Here is a 20,496-nt window from a genome sequence, read left to right on the forward strand (position 1 = left end):
TAAATCCCTCACAAAAACAATACTGAAGAATCGAATATATGTTCTCAAGTTACAAGTTACAACGACTAAAATGGCATATCAGTCTTGGCCGAAACCTTTGCCAATAGCATGAAATTCGTTGGCAAAACTGACTGAAAGCAACAAAGAAGATAAAATCTAATCAGATTTTATAAAGGACAACGGTAATTGTCTCTAAAATTATAGGTTAAACAATATTAATAATTACAAAATCTGAAGAAAAGAATAGTCACTTTGCATCTTCACGATTCACATTCTCAACTGAGTTCCACTTGGTGTTCAGGTTTTCTTCCAAAATGAAAAGGGTTGGAAAGTTCAAATTCATTATTTTGGCTTGTTTAGAGGTTCAGTAAGTACAATAATATGAAACTCCTAAGCAAGGTGTATAGCAATTTAAGAGAGGGAGAAAAAAAAGGAACCAAATATAAAAAAGAATGCAGATAAATATACTTAATTTAAGCTCTGACACATATCTCAATAGGACAATGTTAATTAGTACTTAAACGTGGGCTTAGACAACATCTTGTGCCGAAAAAAAAAAAAAAAAAAACACACAAAGCTTTCTCACTTAATTCACATAACTCATCTCTGTATCATTCATATTCCCCTTTCCCTTTCCTTCTCTCTTGTTCTTTTTATTCCTCATCATCAATAGCCACCTTGAAATATGCTGGTTATGTGAGACTCACATTATGCGCAACAAACATTTCCCTTTCAATAATGTTACCGAAGCAAGAACATCTAATATTTTCTTCTCATCAATAACCATGCGAAAGAAGAAAAGACAGAAGCAACAACAGACTATCTCTTACACACATTTAAGCAAGTCAAAAAAATTAATCTCAAACCAATTCGTAAAAGCATAATAGACTGTCTTGCAAGCTTCATCTAGTGAATAACGGAGTTGTATAAGCTGAATGCAAGCCCAATTTGCAGTGACAAATACAAACATTTCTACTCTCACTAGTACAAAAAAGGGTCAAAGACTCAATTGATAGTAGTCTTGTTAACGATGGCTACGAATCCCAAACAAAAATTTTGAAAAGTCAATTTTAAAAAATGAAGTCTATAAAAAAAAAAATTATCACAGGCTGTCATGCAGCAGTGTTCTTTTTTTTGTGTGGGTAACATAGAAAACGAGAATCCTATTCAATTTTGACATTTTATTACCATGTCGGAACTGGTTATAGCCAGTTTCATTCAAGGGTCGTCACTCTCAGTATAGTAGATTCGGATTTAGCCATTATAGTTGTATCAAATAACCTCTTTAACACGTGCCAAATCTTGGCATGGAAAATCATGATTTGTCTCAGTCCTCAAACCCATCGCCAAGATCAATCTGGGACACCATCATCGAGCATGTTCACCATCCCCAGAAACTCCTGATACCCGATCTGGCCGAGTTCATCTCAACATTCATCTTCGTCAATTGACAGAAGGGGAACCATAATGCTATGACCTATGAGTCTATGACAGAAGGGGGGAGAAGTGAGAACAGACCTGGAGGATGGAGCTGCACGTGCACAAGATTCAAGGTGAGGGAGAGAGCTGCACGAAGAATTGGAGAAGAATCCCTCGTCGGTTCACGTCAGTCCTCACTCTTAACTTCAGTCCTCACTCTTCGGTTCACGAACAATTGAAGATTAAGGCTGTAGGCTGTGCTAAAAACATGAAAGTGAACAATTGGGCCAATCTTAGAAGCTCGTGGGCCAGGCTTAATACATTAATATACCTGTCCAATTATATAATCAAACATTTACATCAGACCAAGCCCAACCTGCCAAGTAAAAAGGCCGAGCCAGGCCAGGCCACTAATGGGCCGGGCTGTAGGCCCATGTAGTCGGCCTGATCCAATTTCACCCCTATTCTCAACCTATGTTCTCAACCTCGCCTATTCAATTCCTTAACACCAATTGAACTACTATTATTTTGTAAGAACCCCAAATTTTATTCAAACCTAAATTGGTCAACTTCAATTATCAACCGAATTGAATAGCTTTTTTTTTTTTTTTGGTAATTAACCGAATAGCTACTTTAATAATAAAAAATAAGAACAATTTAAGAACAAGTTGATGTATTTTCGCCTTACCCTTAACTTTACGTTTTTTGGAATGTTTTTTTCTATATTGTGTAGGGAGATATTTTAAGAAAGTGTAATTGGTTTTTATTTTATTTTATTGATATGTTCTTTCTTTATATATGTAGAGAAAAATTATAATTTCTTTCACTTAATCAGAATTCTTTTACTCTTACATGTAGTTGTTCCCTTATAAATTAAGAGTTCTTTAATATTTATTAAGCTTCTATTCTTAATTTTTCTCAACATTATTTTAGGTATGTGGTATTATTTCCATAACTTTGATATCCACCAAAAACTTCCACCCCCAAACATCGTGCACTTGTCTCCAGTATACTTAGGGTTGGGCAGTTGAGTCAAGCTCGACCCACTTTGTTTTATTACCCAATTAACACAGAACTTTATATTAATTAAATATTATAATTATGATGAGTTACAATCAAATTAATAATTTCATAAAATTTATATTATAAACACATATTTATTTAGAAACAATTTAATTTAATTAAACATTTATTCACTATTTGTTAACTCAATTCTATGTGTATAGGCTACCACTACATTCTTGCCATGTTTCTCATTTCTAAACATCGTATTGGAGTTCCCATGTTACCTAGCTTGAATAGCTCTTCTCTCAGCTGAATTGAATTTCGTATGTTTTTCTGACTAATTTCCCCTCTTAGTTTTTTCTCTGAAAATCAATCCGATTAACTTTCAAACATGTAAAATATAGTTGATTGTATTAACAAAGATACATGTGTATAAGCTACCACTACATTCTTGCTCGTATATTTAGTTAGGACTTTTTTTATTATTATTATAGAAGCTGATTAGTAAGTAGCTCTAGCTAGTCTTTGTTAGTAATTTGATGCATTGTGTAACTATGAGTTTTCACTATTTCGTTTTCTCTCTTCTTTCCCTCACACTATGTCATGTTTGTCAATATGGTATCATACCATGAAAAACTCTTTTAGGCTGCATTGAATTCCCGTGGCCATAGTTATTAAAATCGGACCAACTCGGGCGGGTCGATCCGGAAACCGGTAAATCGGTCATATAATCGGTTCAGATGAAGCAACAGACCAGCCATGCATCAGAACCGGTGCGACCCGGTCCGAGCCCGCCAGTTTTCATAAAATCGGTGACTCGGTCGGTTAACCGGTGACCCGGTCCGGTCCCAAAAAAAATCTAAATTTTTGTTTTTTTCAAAAAAAAAATCATAATAGCAATATTTGAATATTTTTTTGCTTATTGACTTACATAAGTTATACTTCTACAACACTAATATTATCTCAATTATGTACTATGCATAAAATTTTGAATTAATTTATAGTTAAAGATGTCATTTTCTGAACCTAAAGTCCCGTATCACGATCATTATATTTTTGTTTGATTTTTTATTTGATAATAATATATGATTTATTACTTTTTGTATTAAAATATTTGAAATTTTTACCCTTTTTTTTAGATATTTGAGTATGTTTATAATTTTTTAATATAAATTATAAAATTACATATAATTACCAAGTCATGCGATTAAACCAGTGACCCACTGGTTGAACCAGTGACCCAGTAACCCGGTACTTCGACCGGGACAATGCTGAGCCGGTTTTAATAACATTTCCCGTAGGACTCGTAAACTCTTCACTCATTTTCCTTCTCTGTTTTTCCTTAGAAAATAATTTCGATTATTATTCAAACAGGTATAATATAGTATTGAATTTATACATGTGGAGATGCATTTAATCACAAATCTTTAATCCTCCCTGTGAAAGATTTTATTCGTTGAGTTCTTGATACCTTGTATGCTTCAACATATTTCTATAACTATAACTAACAATATGGTCACACAAAATCATAGAACATGGGAAAAAAACACAGATTTATAAGAACATCAAGTGGAGTAGCCCTAATACTTTCCATTATCTTGAGCGTTTAAATTTCAGCTTAAGCATGGGTAGAGAGACGCGGAGTAAGAATGGCTTGGAGCGGAGAGGCTTTGATACTGGTTAACCCAACACGTTCAAGCATATCAACTGGTCCTCCATCAGGAGTCACAATGTCAAACCCATGTAGCAGAGTAGCAAGTGTTAGTTGCATTGTTTGAAGAGCGAATGAGAGACCAGGACACATTCTTCTGCCTGCACCGAATGGAATCAATTCAAAATGTTGTCCCCTTACATCAATGTCCTTGTGTGTTGTGAGGAATCTCTCTGGGCGGAACTCCAACGGGTGCACATATAACAGGGGATCTCGTTGAATTTTTGAAATGTTAGTCAAGAGACGTGTGCCAGCGGGCACAGCGTATCCACCAACAGTGCAGTCTTCCATGGACTCGTGTGGCACACTGAGTGGTCCTGGTGGATACAAGCGCAATGTTTCCTTGAGAATGGCTTGCAGATACTCGAGCTTCTGCAAGTCAGATTCCACCACCATCCTATCCCTCCCAATTTGTGTGTCTAATTCGTGTATGGCCTTGCTTAGGACTTCACGGTTGTTGAGAAGAAGGGAGAGAGCCCAAGTCAATGTCCCTGTGGTAGTGTCCGTGCCAGCTAAAATTAGTGCCTGCAAAATACAGTAAAAACATTCTTCTATTGAGAGAAAAATGACAAAATTTATAATGGTGAAATTTAAAATTTATGAGAACTTGCATGTATGCAAGTGTTTTAACTTTACCTTCTAGTAAGTTTTCAAAATGAATGGAAATTTTCAAGGAAAAGACAAAATCTAACAAAGTCCTTAGTAATTTACTCAAGTTGAAATTGTAAATTTCCGTCACTACTTTCCAAATCATATAATCTGAATAAATGGCAAATTCCTTTAAAATTGAATATATTATCAATTGATGAGATTGGGACCAAGCAAAGTGTAAAGTACCCATTTTCATGTGTAGAAAATAAATGCATCTATAAGAAATTATGGATATAGATGAAATTTTAATTTTAATTTTTTTTGACATAACATGTAGGTATTCTCATTCAACCTCCTCCGGTTACCTTGTCTTCGGAGTACGATCCCGAAGGCTATCCCCTCATTGGAAAAAAGGGTACATCAAGCTTTACCACCAGAAGAAGGATGAGACTAATCTCTCATTCGAAGAGAGAGGCACGTTGATTCTTACAATGTCAATATATATATATATATATATAAACAGGTAAACTCAATTTAACACATTAACTATAGTGGATTGAGTTAAACTTGCTTATTTTTTTTTTTTTGGATACAACACTTGCTTATTTTTTAATTATTTTATGGGACATCATCAATTTATATAAGGATAAAAAAATTTGCGCTCAATTTTAATCATTGATCTCTACTCATATAATTGATATATCAAAATCATTAAATATTTAAGGATGTTGAATGTAACACTTACACGCATGTTTTAAATTGATCCGCCTCTTTACTATTTTCGACGTTTTACTCAAAATTGAGTACTAAATTTGCTAAGCATTACCTGAAGCTTTATGGTGCCGTAGTTGTTCATGCATTATTTTATTTTTAAAACTTTTGATAATTAAGTCAATCTATTTAAAACATCAACTCACTTCAAATGAGGCTAGCTGTAATTATTGTAAGAGTGAATAGACCTAACCTTATTAAGGCTGTTTGAATAGACTTTAATTTTTTTTAAAAAAAAATTATGGCTTCTTTTAGAATAATTTTTTTTAAGTTAAAGTTATTTTAAATTTGGATGAAATCTATAAAAAAATAAAAATTATTTTCAAATAAAAAATTATTTGAATGTTAACATTTATAAATAAATTTTATATATAAAAGCTTACAAAAAAATTTATAGATAAAATTAGTGATGGTACGTAGTAATAGAATGGCACAGTAGGAGTAGGATTGAGATAAAATTAAATTTTTAAAAAATTATTTAACTTTTCACTTTTATATTTCTTTCGTATTTAAGGAATTGTGATTTCTAAAAAGAATATCATTTTAATTTATTTTTTTGTAATATTCTATTTTTTTTAAAAGTTACAATTCAAACGCACAAAATGATTCAAAAGATTATTTTTCTTAAAAAAAGATTTATTTTAATAAGAAAAATCCATCCAAATCCCCCACTAATTCTTCCTCCAAGTGGATAGGCTGCTTTCTTTCCTTTAATTGCTCCATGCAATCGGATAATTTTAAGATTTGAATTTGGGAATATACCATGGTAAAAATAAATCAAATTTGGTAGTAAAAAACCACAGAATTCGAAGGACAAATTAAATCGACACACGTGATATTGACTGCGACAGTAAAAAATACATACCAGGCAAGTAGCTTTGACAATGGTGTTTGCATCACGACCGTCAAACTCTTCTTCACCATCATCAACAATGGAAAGAAGCGTGTCCATGAAGTCATGCTTACCCTTCCATTCCCCTTCACCACAATTCCTGTTACGTTTGTGTTCTTCGAGCCAAACTCGAACATAGCTGTCTAACTCCTTTGCCGTCCTCTTCATTTGCTTCTCTCGTCCATCCAAATCCATCCATCTCAAATACGGCAGTGCATCAGAGACAACGAATGAACCACTCAGATCGAAAAAGTCTCTGAATGCTTTTATGATCCGTTCGCTCTCTTCATGGTCACCATCACAATTCCCCCCACCAAAACGTTTTCCTACCATCAATCTGAACATAACGTTTAGGGTAATGTCCCCAAACCATTTATTCATCTCAGTCACTGCCTTTTCGGAACCACTCTTGTTCATCTTTAACCAAAAACTGTGACTCCCATTCATTGCTTCTTTCACCTCCGATTCGATGACGTGCTTGAGCATCGCTATCCGCTTGGTAGAGAGGAGCTCCATGGTGGCTATCTTGCGTACGTGACGCCAATAGGAACCGTAGGGGCTTAACCCGAACATGGAAAAGTTGTATCCCAACACTTCAAAGGCTACAGATTTAGGACGGCTAGCAAATGCTTTGTCGTTTACAGTAAAGCACTCTTTAGCCATTTCCCAATTGCTCACAATCAAAGTTCGGTGAACACCAAGCCGCAAGGTGAATGCCGGTCCATACTTGTCAGCCATGTTGCCCAAAGTTATATGAGGTGGTTGTGAGCCACCTAAAAGGTGGAGATGCCCAATCAAAGGCCACGCACCGCTAGCTTCTGGCGGTGCTTTTCCAGCTGCAGCAGTGCGCCTTCTCGATATGAACCAAAAAACTGAGAGAAATAACAACAGCCCCAAGATGTTAAATGCCAACGGAAATATGGATTGCGAGAGGGAATTTTGCAGGTCCATGGCGTTGGAAGATCTGCAGCTGGAATATGATTATAGGGCTATGATATGAGCTTCTTGATATAGTTAATAGAAACTAAAAGCAACTCCGTGGGAAGTAAAATGATGGCATTGTGTTTCGCGGTGTTTCACTTGTATATATGTGCTTGCTTCCTACTTTCGTGTGGGACTTTATCTGTGGCAGTTGAGTGTTGGGTCCGTCACCCATTTCACAAATAATGGTGGGGGCCATTCCCCATTTGGTTTGTTTTTTCAAACATACTACAAGAAAGAGAAGCCGAGGCAAAGAAAAAAAAGAAGACGGGCAGCAACAGCCTAAGAAAAAAAGAAAGGAAAGAGCGGCGGCGGCTACTCAAAAACGAAGGGGAGAAGATTGACTTTGATGAGGTGCTTGTGCTGGTGAGAAAGATAGAAGAAAAAGAGTGCGGTGCTGCAAGGAGAAGAGTAAAGAGAGGAGCATATTGGTTTCTCCATTTTTTTAGAGTTGTTTGTTGATTTTTCTCCTTGTTCTATTTATTGATTTCTATCTATTTGATAATGTTGTTGGATTTTTATACGGAAAAAGTGTTTATACACAACTTATATCATTTCAATCTCATAAAGAGGATTGATAAAGAAGAGGTGAGACCCACACTTTTATTTTTTTTATCAACTCTTTTCTCTTTTATCTATCTTTTTTTCTCTCTTAAAATGACATCATTTTATATACTACTTTTAAAATTACACACACTTTTCTCTTCTAATTATAATGTTATATAAAGAAATAATACTGTGTATTTATCATTATTTATTGAACAGGTAAGTGATTGTTCCCCACTAAACATTCATGGCTAAATGGTTAAAGCGCCCTATTCATAATTGGAAAATTCGTAAATTCAATTCCTATTAAATTCATGCCAATGAAATCTCTCTCCAATAGGATTTTTGTTCAAAAATGATATACTATCGTAACTGTTGAGTTTAATATTCGGAACCATATCATACCTTAACTTGAATCATGTTAGTTTAAAAATTGATAAATAATATAATAAATAAATAAATAATAAATTAATTAATTTACTTTTAAAGTAGAAATTTTTTTATTATTATTTAAAAATTGATAAATATATTAATTTAAAAAAAACAAAACAAAAACAAAAACAAAATAGAGTGCGTGTTATTATTGAGTACCGACTGATTGTCCGCTAATGTGAAGTTGTGAGATGGTAATATCGGTCCGTTACGCTTTAAGCATATCCGTTGGAATGACATTGACGAGGTAGGAAACCTCGTGGTCAACTGAATTAATTATAAAAATTTCTTTATTCTTTTTTAGAATTTTCTTCCTTTTTGTATTCAACATCTTGCAACTTAAAACATGTTTTGAAATGAATGTTCGACAAATCATGCATCTACTTTGTAAATTATTTACGGGAAAAAAGTATCTAATGTTACTTTAGATAACTTTATCTAATGTTCATCAAAACGACGTTATTTTGGGTTAAAAAATTAGAATGATAAAGATTATTATAACCCTGAAATAAATTAAAATTACAAAAAATATCATGATTTCCGTCCCAAAACGACTTCGTTTCGGTGAATATTAGATAAAGTTATCTAAAGTAACTTTAGAAAACACAAACCCATTATTTATTTACTTTCAATCAGGTATTCTTTGTTTGATTTTCAACGATTACAAATTTAACTAAAAAAGTTCTCACAATATAAATTGGAGCCAGCAGCATGCTAGATACGTTGGGACATTACAAGCAACAACTAAATTGTTCTGCTTGAACAAAAAAAAATTGTTATGCTTGCAATGGATAGGTTAGAATATTATACACGGTATTTTAAGATATAAATCATCTTAACTGAAGACACAAAGATAGAAAAATAAGCAAAAACGATTCTAAAATAACAATGCGTGATGACAATTCATCCAATTGATTAGTCAAAGTTGAAAATGGTCTAAAGTGGAGCACTTTAGGCCGGAAAATTATAATTCAACATATATTAAGACTGTATGATGATACAATTTTAAAAATCTAATCATTGTTTTGTTGATGAAAATTTTAATTATGTTGATTTAGCTGACAACTTGAATCTCGAACCAATGTTCTAGCTATAACTGTTGTTAGGTATTTTCAGAATTACCTAGCCTGGAACTTTCATAAGTGAAATTTTTTCCATAACCTCCCACTCGGCCACACTCCAACCTATATATTGTGTGTATGTTAGGTTTCAACCTATCAGAGAAAGAAAAATGAAGAATGAACAAAGGACTTTATTCTTCAGATGATCTCTTTCTAAGAAGCACCCTACTTTATACACAGTTACTACAAACTACATAAAAATTCTAACGACTCCCTTATTTCACGCACAGTTACAACTAACTTCACTATTTACATTTAGCACGTGCCTAAACTCAAGCTACGAACTCCTTCAGTCTCACGCAGTGCTGCTTATCTCGCTTTGAAGCTCTTCGCATAACAATCCCCCCATATTCAGAAATGGCCTTGTCCCCAAGGTCCATGGCTGGGTAAAAGAGACGCAGATGTTCCTCTGATTCCCAAATAGTGTCCTCTGAAACTGCATGTGCCCACTGAACCAAATATTGGCGCTGAGGAGTACCCTTCACCGAAACCACACGAGCCGACAACACTGCTAAAGGAACTTGCACATGTCTATTAGTAACAGCTAACGCTGGAAGAGGCATAGGCTGAACATCAAAACTCCCTTTAAATGGCTTGAGAAAGGATATATGAAACGTCAGATGAATATGAAAATCAGGTGGCAGCTACAAACAATAGGCAACACTTCCAATTTTCTTCACAATGGGGTAAGGACCAAAGAAGCGTTTAGCAAGTTTATGGCTTGCACGCCTTTCAACCGAAACCTGCCTATACGGTTGCAACTTGATGAACCCTTAGTTCATCAGGTTTTTAAAGCATGAATTAATATCAATTTGTGTGATTAAATGGATGAAAAAGAGGTTAATGTCCCGAAAATCTCTCAAATACAAGTTCTGAAGCTTATGTTGAAAATTTACATTGTTTTTGTAGGGAAATAAAGCTCAACAAGCAAAAGAGAGAAATAAGAAGATTCTGAAGAATGGGAAAATTCTAAGTGTTGGGCGCTAAAACGCCCAAAGTCAAGCGTTTTAGCGCCCTGCTGCAAAATGAAGTCAAAAAGTGCTGGTGCTGAGCGCTAAAACGGCCAAGTCCAGAGTTTTCGCGCTCTGATGTGCAAAAAGGTTCTGGTCGTGAGCGCTAAAACGTCCAAATAAAACATTTTAGCGCCCAAGACAGTTGAAAGTAGTTGGGCATCCGACAAAATTGGACCCTTATGGGCGTTTTAGCGCCGAAGTCAGTTTTCAGTTGTAATTTGTAAACTATAAAAGGACAAGGGGCCTTCATACTCAAAAATCATATGCAACTCTCTCATATCCATTCTCTGATATTCTGACTTTTCCCATCACACTAGGAGAAGGGAGATCAGGTCAGATCTTTCATAGATCTTATCTGACTCCTCATTTTCTCTGACTTTCCAAATTCTTAGGACTTAGTATTGTAATTGTTAGTATACTTTCATGTAATTGTACTTGAAGATTGAAGACTCAACTCTCATGACAATGGAGTTTGATCTTTCTTCTTCTTCTCTTGTTATTATTTGTATTATGTCTGAGCAGAGTCTTTTGTAGTCTGATTCAATGGAACTCAAGTTTGAATTTATGAAAGGTTAATTAGATGTTTTGTTTATCTATTATGTGATTGTATGAAGTTGTCTTGATTAATTCTTCATGTTGAGGAATAGTGTAGAACAGACATGTTTACATTGTTTCTCTATTTTTGACAACTTCATCATCAGTGTTCTAGTAGTCAAGGGATTGATACTAGGATTCTGATGTGTTCTTAAGACCTTAGTAATTAATGCATGTATTAAGAAAGGAATCTCCAAGGGATTGGGGTTTCTGATTAATGTGTCTATCAGGGTAGTAAGGGATTACATCTTGAGAAGATAAGAAAAAGGTTGATCAACATCACATAGTAGATAATTCATAATGGAAATTGGTTCATCTATAAATTCATGTTTGAGGGAAAATGACATCTGACTACTTGTTTAAATTATAAGTACATTTTATTTGTTTTATCAAATCTTAATTTTATGCAATTCAACTTTATTTCTGGTGACAAGAAATCAAGCAATCAATGATCTTTTGGTTGATTCAACTCAAATACATATGGTCAGTCAGTGCTTGACACAAATCCTCGTGGGAACGATTTTTACTCATCATTTTATTACTTGTACGACTAGTACACTTGCTAGATTCGCAACAAACTTCACCCGTAACAATTCTCCCTCCTTGAACAAACTTCACAATAGGCCTCCTCCTAGCTTGCAAGATCAATTGATCAAATCTTATTCTTACTTGTGATTCAAAATAAGCTCACTTATGCATTGCTGGTGATACAGAGATTGCTGGATGCTCCCTGCTGGTGTGTCGTATAAGAAGCATTATGCAGAAGATGCAATCTTTGAAGTTGGATCTTTGGCTCAGAGAGAATATTTTTTGTGCTGATAAGCTGGCTAAATTTGGGCTAGCTGCAACTCCTCAGAAGTTTATGTCTTTTGATGATCCCCCATTAGACATTATTATTCATGTTTGGAATGCTTTCAGGTCTAGATTCCTGGTAGACTCTGTTGCTGTAGATTTGCAACAACTTTCTTTGTAATTTTGTTTTTTTTTTGGCCTTCCTTGTAGCCGCCCTCCAGATTTACAAAAAAGAAAAAAGCTTTCTACAACACAACATCCAATACTAGGAAGTAACAGGAAGAATACAAGAGTAAAGTTATTAAAATTTCCCAGTAAAAGATATGCACCAAGCCCAAAAGGCAAGAAGCACAAAAACAGAATCCCCATTTACAAGGCAGCAAATGCATCGTCCACCCATTTCATTTCCTGAACAGATGCGTCTCGTGTGTTGTTGGAGAAAGGCCAGCATAGAATGGCTCCCACAGGGGTTCTCGCCTTGTTCATCCGCTTTCGATGACGAATTCGCCGCAGAACCGCTTCTTTATCCATATTCCGATCAATCGATTTTATGCACAAGTGGCTCGTCACAGATACTGATGAGTCTTCCTTCTCGAACTCTCCTTCACCTTCCTCTGTGCCCTTCCTTTCCTTACTACTACCAACTTCAACTTGCTTGTCGTTTGACACAAGACTTTGCCGTTTCGCCGCCTTGGAGTTCGAAGACATGATTCTTGCTTGTTTCTTTGTTTATCAAGTAGCTTCAAAAGTGCTTATCACTTATCAGCATGATCTTCGAGGTGCTGTAACACCGACAAATTCAAGAATCAGCAACTTCGTATTGGTTTTCTCACTGTACGTAGTTGACACATCACTTCTCCGCCACTTCATAAGAATCCGATAACTTGGCACAATACGTAACTTGAATTTATCGGTTGAGAATCTTTACGATCCAATAACTGCCTTAGATGCTTATACATAACATGAATTTATCGGTTGAGAATCTTTATAATTTCTTTTATAATATTATTTTAAAGGAAGCTTGTTTTTTTAAAAATTAAAGTGAATAAGTAACAATGAATGTATGTTTTTAATTAAATTAAATTATAATCTTAATTTACAAAAATTGAAATGTAGATATATTATTAGTTATTCCATTTGAGAAAACTATATTACGGTGTTTTTAATTTTTTTTTCTCATAATTTTTAATTTATTCACTTGTCTTATGTTTCAAAAATTTATATCAATTGAATATTTTTGTATATAACTTTATCCATATAAGTCTTGTGAAAAACAAACCCATACACGGAAACAAATTTAGGAACCAAATTATTAAATTAATTTTATAAAATTTTAATTATTCATTGTTATTGTGTTCAAAAAAAACTTTTTGACGTGGATCATATAAATATATGTCGTATTAAAGCATAATTTTTACATATAATAACATTAATTAAATTAACTTATTTTATTTATTTGAATTTTGGTTCTTATAAATTTTTAGGATCTTTATATTTTCATTTATTTTTATTTTTATCTCTTTGAGACTAATATCTTAATAAGTAAAATTACAGAGACTAATCATTTATGAAAAATAAAAAATAAAATTTTTAATTAATAAGTAAAATATCATGGACAAATTTATTTATTTTTTAAAAATTCTGTAATTTGATTAAGAGAAATTATAGTGGCCAAAATTTAAATTAATAAAGATATAGAAGCCGACAATTCCCAGTAAGTGAAAATATAAATAAAATTAATAAAATAAATAAATTATAAGGAACAAAATCTAAATAGTTGAAAATTCTAAGAACAAAAACTTATTTAAACCTAAATTGGTCAACATCAGTCATGAACTGAATAGCTATTTTGATAATAAAAAACAGGAAAACATACTCTTATGTTGTATGATAGAATTTTTCTTCCCTATATATACATCAATTTTCGTGTTACTTTTTTTTTTCTATAATGGGTGGGTCTCACACAGTGGCGGACACACTTGCGGGCAAATGCCCGCAAGTGCGGTCATAAAAATTTTCATTTCAGCTTTTTTTCTTTCTTTCTTGATTATAAGTCTTTATTTGTCTCTTGGTTCAATATATATATATTAGAAGTAAATATCATTTTAAGTTCATAACAATAAACATAGTTCCCATTTTAGTTCCTTACAAAAAAATATTAGTCTCGACGTCCCTAGAAAATTTAAAGTGGATCAATTTAGTTAAAATCGAGGTCCCTCATAAATTCAAAAAAGACCTACATTAGTCCCTCAAAAAGACCAAAATGGGTTCACTTTGAATTTCATAGAAACCAGGTGACTAATTTTTTTTTATAATGGACTAAAGTGGGGACCGAATTTTTTGTTACGGACCAAAAATGATATTTATTCTTATATTAGTTAGCAACGTACTGAGATGATTAAAACAACGTAGCAACGCAAATTGATCACAGAGAAAACTTATTCTTCATCCACTCATTCTCATGCTCTCTTCATCCTTTGTTTCCTTTTTCATTTTTATAAAAAGAGAGGATTGATTGCAGGTCTGACATTCTCAAATAAGTTAATATCTAGAGACGAGGCATTCACTATGATTTTGCTTGTCTTCTGTACAGGTAGTGTTGACTTTTTTATTCATCACTATAAAATAGAATGCTGATATATGAATATACTGGAATATATTCTCATATTTATTTTGGAGGATTGGTAAAATTTAGGGGGGAAATAATTGGTTAAACTATTGCCTGCAGCTTGTTATGGAAGCAACTAAATTATGAGCGGGTTCAAGCATTGATTTAAATTTTCTTTACAAATTTTTTTTTCGGGGGCACCACCACTAAATGTGGAGACATAAACAAATTTTTCTGGGTCCGCCACTGGTCCCACACATAATTATCTCTATTGCATGAGGAAGTTCTCTCCTATTGCATTAGATTAATAAAGCCCTAAAAAATAAAAACAATTTGAGAACAACTTGATGTATTTCCGCCTTACCTCTCAAGTTTATGTTTTTCGGAATGTTTTCTCTATACTGTATATGGAGATATTTTAAGAAAGTGTAATTGATCCTTTTTTTGTTTTTGGTAGATATGTTATTTCTTTATATATGTAGAGAAAAATTATAATTTCTTTCACTTAGTTAAAAAAAAAATTCCCTTATAAATTAAGAGTTCTACAATAATTATTAATTAAGTATAAATTTCTAATTTTCCTCGACATCATTTTAGGAATGTGGTACTATTTCCGTAACTTTGATATCTACCACAAACTTCCACCCCTAAACCTCGTGCACTTGTTTTCGTTAATTAAAATCTCAATTTATATTACGATTTTACTTTGATAAATGAGCCCGACAACTAAGGCCATCATCAGCATGCGAAATATGAGCCATACCCAACATCACTTTCTCTCACAGTGTGTTAAGTTTGTCAATATGGTATCATACTCACCATGAAAAACTCTTGGGCGTTTGGTACGCGGAATTTTGAGGAATTCTTGGGAAATTGAATTTTTCTAAATTTTAAATTTTCAGATATTATCGTAAACTGAATGCAAAAATCATATTTTTGAAAATTGAGATTCCCGGACAAATAAAAATTTCTCCTGTACCAAATGCCCCCTAGTCTGCATTGAGTTCCCATGGGACTCGTAAACTCTTCACTCGTTTTCCTTCTCTGCTTTTCCGCAGAAAATAATTTCGATTATTATTCAAACATATATGATATAGACTATAGTATTGAATTTAGACATGGGAGATACATTTAATCCCAATCCTTAATCTTCCATGCGAAAGATTTTATTCGTTGACTACTTGACACCTCCTAGGTTTCAACATATTTCTATAACTATAACTAACAATATGATCACACCAAATCATAAAACATGGGGGAAAAACACAGATTGATAAGAATATCAAGTGGAGTAGCCCTAATACTTTCCATTATCTTGAGCGTTTAAATTTCAGCGTAAGCATGGGCAGAGAGACGCGGAGTAAGAATGACTCGGAGCGGAGAGGCTTTGATATTGGTTAACCCAACACGTTCAAGCATATCGACTGGTCCTCCATCAAGAGTCGCAATGTCAAACCCTTGTAGCAGAGTAGCAAGTGTTAGTTGCATCGTTTGAAGAGCGAATGAGAGACCGGGACACATTCGTCTGCCTGCACCGAATGGAATCAATTCAAAATGTTGTCCCCTGACATCAATGTCCTTGTGTGTTGTGAGGAATCTCTCTGGGCGGAACTCCAACGGGTGCACATATAACAGGGGATCTCGTTGAATTTTTGAAATGTTAGTCAAGAGACGTGTGCCAGCGGGCACATGGTATCCACCAACGATGCAGTCTTCCATGGACTCGTGTGGCACACTGAGTGGTCCTGGTGGATACAAGCGCAATGTTTCCTTGAGAATGGCTTGGAGATACTCCAACTTCTGCAAGTCTGATTCCACAACCATCTTATCCTTTCCAATTTGTGTGTCTAATTCGTGTATAGCCTTGTTTAGAACTTCACGGTTGTTGAGAAGTAGTGAGAGAACCCAAGACAATGTACCTGAGGTAGTGTCTGTACCAGCTAAAATTAGTCCCTGCAAAATACAGTAAAAATATTTTATTTTATTTTTAAATTTTTATACTCCGGTACCAACCCCGTTGAGAGAAAATGAGAAAATTAATGATGGTGAAATTAAAAACAGAAGAGAACATGCTGTAAGTGGTTTATCTTCACCTTCACACAAGTGAGTTGTAATTATTATGAAGAGTCATGTGAAATTTGTTACTTTTAAGTAGCCATGAGATACAAATATTTGTGTAAGTTGCACATATTTTAAGCATATGACTTTGTATATATTAAAAAAAACTAAATTCGTATATAAGCTATGTTTAGTATTTATGACTTTGCTAAAAAAATATTCTTTCAAGTTACAAAGTGGTGAACCTCACCCTAAACTTTATACAAATCACACAACTTTGAAAATTAAATTTGTAAATATGCCAAGTTAATGATAAAAATAAATCAAATTTCACCGCAGAGGTAGAAAAAAACACAAAATTCCAAGGACAAACCAAATCGAGACACATGATATTAACCATTCGAGAAATAAAATTTTAGTACAACTAACTGATACATCGAAAATTCAGTACATCTGTTATTTATTTTGTAATACGTGAACAAAAAAGTATCACATTATCTGAAAAAAGAAAAAATTAAACGACAGTTGATCAGATGATGTGATATTTTTTTTTCACATATCACAAAATAAATGACAGATGCAATTGCACTAAATATTTATACAATTCGACGAGGAGGATTACATGTCTCTTATCCTATTTTTCTAAATTTGAAATTTGATACTTGGAGCAATATTTGAGAGCTTTTTTCCATGAGGAGAATCATAAGTGGGCTTTTTATTTGGGATGGGCAGCATATCATTACAACACAGCTGCATATTCTGCTATTGGGATGACTCTCTTCCAAGCCTTGTATGGTAAGGTTCCCACAATGATTCCATCTTATAACAAGGGCTCTGTTCGTGTAGAGGTTGTGGATTCCACCTTGAGCCATCGAGATGAATTACTAAGGCTTCTCAAAGAGACATTACATAGTGCTCAGAACCGGATGAAAATACAAACTGACAAGCATAGAAAGGATGTATCCTTTTCTGTTGGAGATTTAGTGTTAATTAAATTGCAACCATATCGCCAAATTACTTTAGCCAACCGGAAGTGTCAAAAGCTAGCCAAAAGGTATTTCGGCCCCTTTCCCATTACTAGAATCTTGAGTCCTGTTGCTTATCAAGTGGAGCTGCCTGAGGGCTGTCGAATTCACCCTTCTTTCCATGTCTCCGTACTCAAGCTATTTAGAGGTGATAGCGCTACTGTTGCTCTACCCCTGCCAGAGAGTAATCATGGCAATCATCCTGTTCAAGTTCCTATGACAGCTTTGATGTCTAGACAGGGTTCGGATATACATGGGGATCAAAGGCAATGGTTGATTCAATGGACAAACTCTCTCCCTGAGGATGCAACTTGGGAGGATGAGTGTGATATCAACTCGTTTTATCCTGGATTTGTGTTGCCTGTTATGAACCTTGAGGACAAGGTTCCATTTGAAGATGGGGGCAATGTTAGGAATAAGGAGCCCAAGGCAAGGAGAAGAGCTGGTGCCCCTTCGTGGGCCAAGGATTATGTGGCGTAATCGGCCCACTCAGCCCAAATTAGCATTATTTTTTCACTGTTATGGTTCTGTCATGTGTTTGCTTACTGTTGTTATTAGTGGATTGCTGTTGTAATGGATTGCTGTTGTGTTTGGTTGGGCCTTAGTATTAGCTGAGTAGTGTGATAAGTGTTGTTAGTAGGTGAGTCATGGAGCACGTGTGATGCTCTTGCTTCCTTTTAGAATCTGTTAGGAAACGTGGTTTATAGCCTGATAGCATGTAATTGTTGGTTATCTTGAATATACAGAACAGTTCCCTTTCGTTTCTCTGAATTTTCTCCTCCTTTATCTTGTTCCATTTCTGATTTGCCATTGTAGGATCCGCTATCCTATCACAATTTCTATTAAATGCATCCCAGTGAAAACTCTCTCCAATAACGCTATCGGATTTTTGTTCAAAAATAATATAGTATCGTAACTGTTGAGTTTAATATTCGGAACCATATCATACCTTAACTTGAATCATGTTAGTTTAAAAATTGATAAATTGATAAATAATATAATAATTAAGTAAATAATAAATTAATTAATTTACTTTTAAAGTAGAAAAATATTTGTTATTATTTAAAAATTGATAAATATATATTTTTTTTTTAAAAAAAAAAACAAAAACAAAATAGAGTGCGTGTTATTATTGAGTACCGATTGATTGTCCGTTAATGTGAAGTTGTGAGATGGTAATATCAGTCCATTACGCTTAAGCATATCCGTTGGAATGACGAGGTAGGAAACCTCGTCAACTGAATTAATTATAAAAATTTCTTTATTCTTTTTTAGAATTTTCTTCCTTTTTGTATTCAACATCTTGCAACTCAAAACGTGTTTTGAAATGAATGTTTGACAAATCATGCATCTACTTTGTAAATTATTTATTTACTTTCAATCAGGTATTCTTTGTTTGATTTTCAACGATTACAAATTTAACTAAAAAAGTTCTCACAATATAAATTGGAGCCAGCAGCATGCTAGATACGTTGGGACATTACAAGCAACAACTAAATTGTTGCTTGAACAAAAAAAGAAAATTGTTATGCTTGCAATGGATAGGTTAGAATATTATACACAGTATTTTAAGATATAAATCATCTTAACTGAAGACACAAAGATAGAAAAATAAGCAAAAATGATTCTAAAATAACAATGCTTGATGACAATTCATCCAATTGATTAGTCAAAGTTGAAAATGGTCTAAAGTGGAGCACTTTAGGCCGGAAAATTATAATTCAACATATATTAAGACTGTATGATGATACAATTTTAAAAATCTAATCATTGTTTTGTTGATGAAAATTTTAATTATGTTGATTTAGCTGACAACTTGAATCTCGAACCAATGTTCTAGCTATGACTGTTGTTAGGTATTTTCAGAATTACCTAGCCTGGAACTTTCATAAGTGAAATTTTTTCCATAACCTCCCACTCGGCCACACTCCAACCTATATATTGTGTGTATGTTAGGTTTCAACCTATCAGAGAAAGAAAAATGAAGAATGAACAAAGGACTTTATTCTTCAGATGATCTCTTTCTAAGAAGCACTCTACTTTATCACAGTTACTACAAACTACATAAAAATTCTAACGACTCCCTTATTTCACGCACAGTTACAACTAACTTTACTATTCACATTTAGCACGTGCCTAAACTCAAGCTACGAACTCCTTCAGCCTCACGCAGTGCTGCTTATCTCGCTTTGAAGCTCTTCGCATAACAATCCCCCCATATTCAAAAATGGCCTTGTCCCCAAGGTCCATGGCTGGGTAAAAGAGACGCAGATGTTCCTCTGATTCCCAAATAGTGTCCTCTGAAACTGCATGTGTCCACTGAACCAAATATTGGCGCAGGAACTTGCACATGTCTATTAGGTGGTGTTTGGTAGGTGGCTTTTGAGGGGAAAGATGAGTAAGTCAAAGTGGGGAAATAACAATGACGTGTTTGATACAGGTTTTTGAGAAATATAGCAGGGCATGACGTTTTCCCATCAAAAGCGAATTTCAGTGAAAAATGGAAAACTCTGCACTGTTGGAGAAGACCTTCTTGGAGGTGGTATGATGAGAAAGCTAGGGAAGTCATAAATTTGGTGCCAACTTAGTTACACAAATGCCCCTTTGAAATCACCTCTCTCCTCTAATACCCGTTCACTTGCAAGAACGATTCAGAATGAAGAAAACATTGCTGCGTTTTGCTCTTCTCTCCTAAACAGCTCCATGGGTCATGCATGTGGTTGTAGACAAAGCTACAGTGATTTTCTATTTCTTTGTGTTCGTGATTACTCCATGGTAGCATCCTTGAACTGATTGACGAGTGTAGCTGAAGCAAAGACGAGTCACCTGCCACAGGTTTTGGTCCTCATCTGTACCTCACAGTTCCGGTAAGTCATTTGCGTTACTTTCTCCTGTATGTCGGTGAAGTTGATGTTGTTGATTTGCTCATGGTCGTTT

At 34.3% G+C, this 20,496-nt stretch overlaps 1 protein-coding gene and 1 pseudogene across 1 annotated transcript; both read right to left on the reverse strand.

Annotated features, from left to right (window-relative positions):
• Positions 1–4,030: 4,030 nt before the first annotated feature.
• Positions 4,031–7,340, reverse strand: LOC133313344 (cytochrome P450 CYP82D47-like; annotated as a pseudogene).
• An 8,459-nt stretch (positions 7,341–15,799) lies between these two features.
• On the reverse strand, positions 15,800–16,415 carry LOC133313345 (flavonoid-6-hydroxylase-like). Its single transcript, XM_061514709.1, has one exon. It carries the CDS (start codon positions 16,298–16,300, stop codon positions 15,800–15,802), a length of 501 nt encoding a protein of 166 aa, XP_061370693.1. The 5' UTR covers positions 16,301–16,415.
• Between the last annotated feature and the right edge of the window lie 4,081 nt (positions 16,416–20,496).

The sequence above is a fragment of the Gastrolobium bilobum genome, unplaced genomic scaffold (genome assembly GCF_033153095.1).
Source record: "Gastrolobium bilobum isolate Gb01-03AN ecotype WA unplaced genomic scaffold, APGP_CSIRO_Gbil_v1 utg14062, whole genome shotgun sequence".
Taxonomy (NCBI): domain Eukaryota; kingdom Viridiplantae; phylum Streptophyta; class Magnoliopsida; order Fabales; family Fabaceae; genus Gastrolobium; species Gastrolobium bilobum.

Bases quoted from the DNA above. Each gene is read 5' to 3' on its own strand.
- LOC133313345 (XM_061514709.1), bottom strand. From the start codon at position 16,300: ATGGTTGTGGAATCAGACTTGCAGAAGTTGGAGTATCTCCAAGCCATT.